The sequence below is a fragment of the Azolla caroliniana genome, unplaced genomic scaffold (genome assembly GCF_043228905.1).
Source record: "Azolla caroliniana isolate FFs.n. ecotype wild unplaced genomic scaffold, voAzoCaro1.0.p SCAF_20, whole genome shotgun sequence".
Lineage (NCBI taxonomy): Eukaryota > Viridiplantae > Streptophyta > Polypodiopsida > Salviniales > Salviniaceae > Azolla > Azolla caroliniana.
The window spans coordinates 7132388-7139523 of record NW_028230455.1 but is presented as its reverse complement, the minus strand read 5'-3'; the positions used below and the strand labels follow the sequence as shown (position 1 = coordinate 7139523).

At 35.1% G+C, this 7136-nt stretch overlaps 1 protein-coding gene across 1 annotated transcript; it reads right to left on the bottom strand.

Annotated features, from left to right (window-relative positions):
- Positions 1-1538: 1538 nt before the first annotated feature.
- Positions 1539-2376, bottom strand: LOC147850877 (uncharacterized). The gene is made up of 4 exons (XM_087336028.1): positions 2293-2376; positions 2027-2191; positions 1765-1955; positions 1539-1722 (listed from the first exon to the last, which is right to left on the bottom strand). Exons 1-4 carry the CDS (start codon positions 2374-2376, stop codon positions 1539-1541), a joined length of 624 nt encoding a protein of 207 aa, XP_087192154.1.
- Between the last annotated feature and the right edge of the window lie 4760 nt (positions 2377-7136).

The following is a 7136-nucleotide window of genomic DNA, read 5'->3' as shown; positions in this document are numbered from 1 at the left end:
CATTTGAGCGTATTGTTGTTGCAAAGAGGACACGATGAGCAGGAATGCTTGGAGTTTGTAGGCTAAGCAGAGAACGTGGAGAAACCTGTGCAGAAGTTGGGAGAGAGAGAGAGAGAGAGAGAGAGAGAGGGAATTAGAATGTGAATGTTATAACGAGTAGAAGGGTGAAGGAAAGAGTGACAGAGAGAGGAGGTACGAACCTAGGGAATCACCGAGTGTAGAGAGAGAAAGAGAGTAACTTACAGTTCAAGATAAACCTTCGAGCCAAGAGATACAAAGTGGAAGACTGACTGACTAACTATCTTCATGATTGACTGACTACTCGAGATCTTATATAGTTAAGACCTCCTTATAACATTACCTAGGATTTTAACACAAGTGATGTTTTTTCATATTTGAAATCCATTTTCATTGAATGTGACTTTGAATTTTAACACAAGTGATCAACTTTTTAAACCCAAATATTGGATTTATTTTTACATTTTTAAGTTTTCCTCCACATGGAATTAGTACTAAAGTTTTGGCCAAAAGTTGGTACACCGTAGCATGCTCTGACCCACACATGTTGTTGCATTTACCATGTACAAATGGGTTTTCTCAAGGACTCTGTTAATCTACTACGTCACCATAGTCCTCCCTAGAGGATGCAATCTGCAGTTGTGAGTGCCCAATTTGTCAATCTAGCCTACAAGAGCATTGTAAATCATAAGAGCATGTTACCTCCATGGTTGTTAGGTACATTAGGTACGGTACTAATACCATACGTATTTAACGTATTAATACGGGTATAGTACCTCCCAATTTTAAAATACGTTAAATACATTTTTTAGTATGTTAAATACCTATAAAATGCATAAAATACGTATAGTACGTTAAATACTTCTAGAATTTGAAATTTATTTACTTTCTTAAAAAATATTTGTAATATTGTAATATTGTAACCGTGTATATGCAATGTAACGAAGCATTCCATGGCTGTAGTTGCATCTTAAAAGTACTAAAGGGCAAATCGAGCAAATATGAGAATCAAAAGGATACAAATCAACAAATCAAATAGATATTTGTTAGGTAAAAAAAAACCCAAACTTGTTGGGCATTTACAACAACAGCCAAGGCCACGAAGCAAAAACTGTATATCCCTCACATGATTGAGGGAATTCACATGATGAGTCATGACAAGCTAAAATTCTACAAAAAAAATCGTACTTTTGACAAAAACAACACTTTGAAAAGAAGTGCAACATACCTATTGAAGAAAAGAACACATCTTTTGATTTGGAAAAAACCTTCAGAACACATAACATCAAATATTTGAGATACACTTACATTGCATTTTGTCAAAGAAATAGAATGCATTGTAGGAACAAAATTTAGAAAAAAACCTTAACAACACATAACATCAAATATTTGACTTCTAAGAACACATAACTTGAACTATGTCCAAGACTCCAATGTATCAAAATGGGCTTAGATCAAAGAAAAGTAACATATGGCTATTGAGCTTAGTAATAATGTATAGAAATCAGAAATATTAGTCATTAGATCTCGTCCTCATCACAATCACCATCTTCATCATCAGATTCAGTGTTAGTTGATGACATCAACATAGGTTCTTCATCAGTAAGATCATCATAATTTGTATGAATTGCTTCTTCTATTCCATTAACATTATCTTGATCATTTGGTGGTAAAGAAGCAAATGTACTTGATCTTGTTATTCTCCTATTACAAGAAGACCGCTCATCATCTCTTCTTGGCCTCTACCTCCGTATTCGATCAATAGGGACTCCATCACTTGATGTTGTCGTATGTGATCTTGTCATGCTCCTTGTCCTTCTTCTCAGGCTCATTGTTTCTTGAAAATAAGTTTCATAGAATTCTCTATCCATATCATTCTCGTGGCTAATAGATGGAATATCAAGAGTCTTAGAGACATCTATCTCATTTGGATTCACCTGCAAACAAGTTTATAAAAGCTTAACGAAATTTGAGGAATGTAAATTATAAGAAGTGAATAAAACAATACCTGCATTGGAGATGCATTCACAGTCTCAAACTTGCGAACTAGCCTTAAGTTCTCTCGCACATATACCAATCGTTCAAGTTGTGCTACCTTTAGTCTATTTCTATTTTTTGTATGTGCGAGAGCATGTGCATTCCAATTCCTTTCTGCTGCCCCAGAAGAGCAATCCTAATAGAAAACAAAATATGAAATAAAAGGTAGTACACAAAAGTGCAGTATTTTAGAACTTAACTATAAAATTGATCATTTTTTCAAAACTTGACACTTACTTGGGATAATATGCGGACAGCTAATGCTTGGAGCTTTGGAGTTCTTCCACCAAAATTTTCCCACCATGTGACTGGCGTCATCATAGATAACTTAACTAAAGAGCCTTAATGCTTAACGTAATAACGACATGCAAAAATTACCATAACTTAACTAAAGAGCCTTAATGCTTAACGTAATAACGATATGCATAAAAGCAAAAAATTCAACAAGTTTGGAAGCCAAAAGGGAAGTAGAATTTGGTCAAGAAATCCATCTTGAAGATGTACAGAAAGGGTTCGATGAAGATCTATTTATTCATAGTGCTTTGCTAGATATGTATGTCAAATGTGGATCTATAGTGGAAGTGCAAAATGTTTTCAACCGAATGTCCAACCGAGATGTGGTATTATGGACAACATTGATTGCATGATATGCTGAGCATAGACCCGTTGAGGATGCACTGAAAAGCTTTGAAAAGATACAAGATGAGGGGATACTTATTACTACCAAACACTTTCACCTTTTCTTGTGTCTTAAAGGAATGCTCTCATTGGAGGGTTTGTTGAGTATAGAACTACTGAGAAAGCATTAGATTCTTTCGATAAAATGCAAGTTGATGGAATCTTTCCGGATGCATATACATTGCCCATGTCCTAAAAGTGTGCGGTTTATTAGGGCCTACAGATAAAGGACAATCCATGTATATGGAGGCTGTATTGAAAGGGTTCTAGCAAGTGCACATTTATTCATACCCATCACATTCAAAAGCAGACAACCAAAACCATGATATTCCAAAAAATGAGTAGTTGTTAACACAAATAAATATGCATTGCAAATGATAAAAAATGGGACATCATTAAAAAAGGACCAAGCACTTTTCCCATGACACGAAATTGAGATCTTCAATGTTTCTGGAAACCAATGTCATTTATAGTAACATGGAAAGTAAATTAGAATGATCAATTTCTGAAATGAATTCAAATGGGATACAACCACTAAAATCAATAAGCAAAGGATTAGCTAATGCTACAAATTGTGAAAGATTTTGAACACATTGTCTACATGTATACATACATGTTTGAGTTTCAACACATGGTTCCTATAATATTTGATCTCAACACTTGCAAAGAGGAGAGTTTTATTGCATGACGTCAATTACAATTGTCTACCAATTTGTTACTTGTATAGATGCATTATTGTGGAATAGATAGATTGCTGGACACAAGCATACGTAAACTAGATCAACTAAAAATTAAATCTCCCTTGTCATTTGGTATTATCATACAACTTGACATTGGAATACAACAAAATGGGAGGTATACTTAATCATAAAAAATAAAAGAAAGAAACATATTCACTAACCTGATTTTATTTTCTTCTTCTTCTTCTTCTTCTTCTTCTTCTTCTTCTTCTTCTTCTTCTTGTTCTTCTTCTTGTTGTTCTTCTTGTTGTTCTTCTTGTTGTTCTTCTTCTTCTTGTGCTTCTTCTTCTTCTTCTTCTTCTAGTGCTTCTTCTTCTTCTTCTTCTTCTAGTGCTTCTTCTTCTTCTTCTTCTAGTGCTTCTTCTTCTTCTTCTTCTTCTTCTTCTTCTTCTAAGTCTATTCTGTCCGTCTTTCTTCCTTCCTTCTATTTTACTAAAGTTGTTCTTTTCTTTTGCTTTCTTTAGGGTTTTGCTCACATTTTCTATAAATAAGTACTATACGTATTTTTTTAAAGGTACGTTAAATACCGTATTAGACGAATGTATATGACATTTGAATGAACAACTTTGACGTATGGTATGTACTATACAAATAAGAAGGTATTATACGTATTGATACGTTAAATACGCGTACATAAACAACGTTGGTTATTTGATTTTGTGGACACTAATTTCGAAGGAAAGGTGTGTAAAAGAAAGGATCTACTTAAGAAGTCGCTTAAACCAAGGGATTGGGCGTATCTATTTATAGTATCTCTAGGAAAGTCAATTAAACACAACATCATTTATACATGGCATGCCCATCAGTTTAAGACTTGCATATCTGATTTTCCAAATGATTGTTGTCTCAGTAGTAGATTTCGCAAAGAATTATACTTTCAAGCAGCAGAATGAAATTCAATCCATGCATTGGTGTTCAGTGCAAGTAACCATTTTTGTGCACATAACATATTTTCGAGTTTCATGTGATGTTAAGAAAGAAATTCATTTTTTTATTTCTGATGATAAGAAGCATGATACATTGTTTGTCCAATACTATTTAAAGTTACATTGGCAATGGTTATTATGTCAACATTTGGAGCTTACTCAACATTGGGTCTGGTCTTACGTAGTTGCGTCACAATTCAAGGCTAGATGTCCATTTTATTTTGTTGGGAGGTATCCTTCTGTAACAGGTTTGGAGATGAGATGGAATTTTTTGGGGTTTGGTCATGGTAAAGGTGAACATGATGGAGCAGGTGCAATTATAAAGCGGCCACTAACCCATGAACAACTAAAGGCAGATGGTGTGCATATGAATTGTGCAGCACATGTAGACGAATTTTTAAGAGCTAATATGTCAACGAGTGCAACTGGTGTTTATTCCTCGCAGGTCCGAGATATCAAGCGTGAATTTTGGGAAGTCAAGATAGATGAAGTAAGTAGGGAGAAGACCTAGGAGTGTCAAGGAATTCCCGAATTGCGATCTATCCATGTTGTTCGGGGTTATTCTAGGTTGGATGGTCATTGTATTGCGGTTAGAGAATTAACTTGTTTTTGCTTCCATTGTGTGCAGGGAAATTGGAGGTATTGTTTAAATAAAGCATATATTCAGAATTGGGAGTACCATACATTGAATGATAAGGACCGAACGGATGGAGAAACATAACACAATGTTGACTTCACATATCAGGATCGTGGAGATACTCTGAATTATACATGTCATAAATGTTGGGAATAAGTTCGTTGTAAATGCAGAAGAAACAAAATTAGAGGGTGTTGATTTCTATGTATTGAAGTGCACTATTTGTAAACAATGTGCAACGCAGAATATTGTAGATGCTTGGGGAAATTTTGTATCTGCCGAGACATTCTACATCGAAGGTATTTTTTCTGCAAGACTAGATGATTACGATTATGTGTATAGGCTTTTAGAAGACAAACCAGTAGCGTACATGTACTCTCATTTGGTTAGGTGCATCAACATCTTGATCTCACAATACAATAGCTGCTCTAATTTATACACAATTAGTGCTAATGTGTATGAATGTATTTTTAATAGTATGCCATGGAATTTGTGGCAATAAGGAGATCATACCAATTTTCTTGTAAAGTGGACAAAGTAGTTGTATTGCAAAAAAACTGTTTAACAAAATCTTTTGGGAGTCTTTTTCTGTTCTTGTTTCTTAATAAAATCGTGTATGTTAAATGTGTATTGATTACTGTCCCTTTTACTTATTGCAACTTTCAATTTTAATGTCTGTTCAATGTGCATAATGACGATTATACTTGCTGGAATATATTTTGGCAATGGTTTTTTCACTCTCAAGTGAACCATGTACAAGTTCAAACAGTTTGTCATTTTGAGAACAACCAATAACATGAAATCAGAAATCAATGACCTATTTTAAAATTACAAAGTAGATCATTTACTCAAAACAAGCAATTTAATTCTTCATTGATTAATCTGTCATCAAATTACATATTTATAATACACCATTGACAATGTCTACAAAGCGCCTATAAATAGTTTAGGTCTTGTTGTTCAGTGGAACTTCTCTACATATGTGATCTGCATACCAAGCTCAGTATGGTGTCCACAACCATGTAGTTAGTTGGCAGCTCAATGTTTTCACCAAGTAGTTATCAAGCATTTTGTCGGGTACAATGAGACAGCATCTGCAAAGGTTGTAGTAATGTCAGAAATGTTATGTATCCATAATCAACATATTCTCATCATTATATTTGGGCCAAGTATGCCAAAAATCAGAAAGTCTTTTGAATCTTGCAATATCATGCTACTCACATCTTTCTCGTGTCCACTGACCCTTGAAGTGTCGTCGCCACTTTGGAAAGAATCTTTCTACACAATTCCAAACATCTGAACGTGGTTTTACACTCCAAATAAACAAATCAAAGTATTGCATAGCCCACTCTATAAATTGATTCGCGTCCCTCATTGGTGTCATATATCGCACACTCATCAAAACTTTATCAAGCTCCAAGATCAAGGCTCTTCTTTCGTCTTCTAATGGTTTAGGTTTCCATTCCTGCAATTGAGCCTCTATTACACCAAGTATTGGTAGCACACGATCAATTTCAATCAACTCAAGTTTTGTCGACACAATTGGTGTTCTTTTCCCCTTCAAACCCCTAGTCCATTGTGTCTTTGGGTCTAGCTTCACCTTGTTTTGCTCTTGTGTAGTCCTTGGGCCTGGCTTCACACTGTTTTGCTCTTGTATAGTCGATTGTGTCATCGGTCCTGGCATTACCTCTATGCATTTAGATACTTCTCTGGTCAATATCAGCCCACTGGTATCACATGATGCATCTACCTGCAAAATCAGATCATCTGTGCAACATGCTTGATCTACTTGTGTGACTAGATAATTTGTGCCAATTGCTACATCTACTTTCAAGATGGGGCCCTCTAAACACATAGCAACATCAACAGTTTCCACACTGCCATCGGCCTTAGGAGCAATAGATTCAAACCCTTTAGACTCTACAACATCAAAAAACACCAGCATATTCACACTCACAAAGTAGCTAATAGTCTCACAAAACAACACAATGAACATGAAATATTCTGCAACAAAATAATAGTATTACATAATGTGGATCAAACAACAACCAATCTGAGGTGTTACTTGTCCAAATAGACCATAGGCCATCTTCATAATTT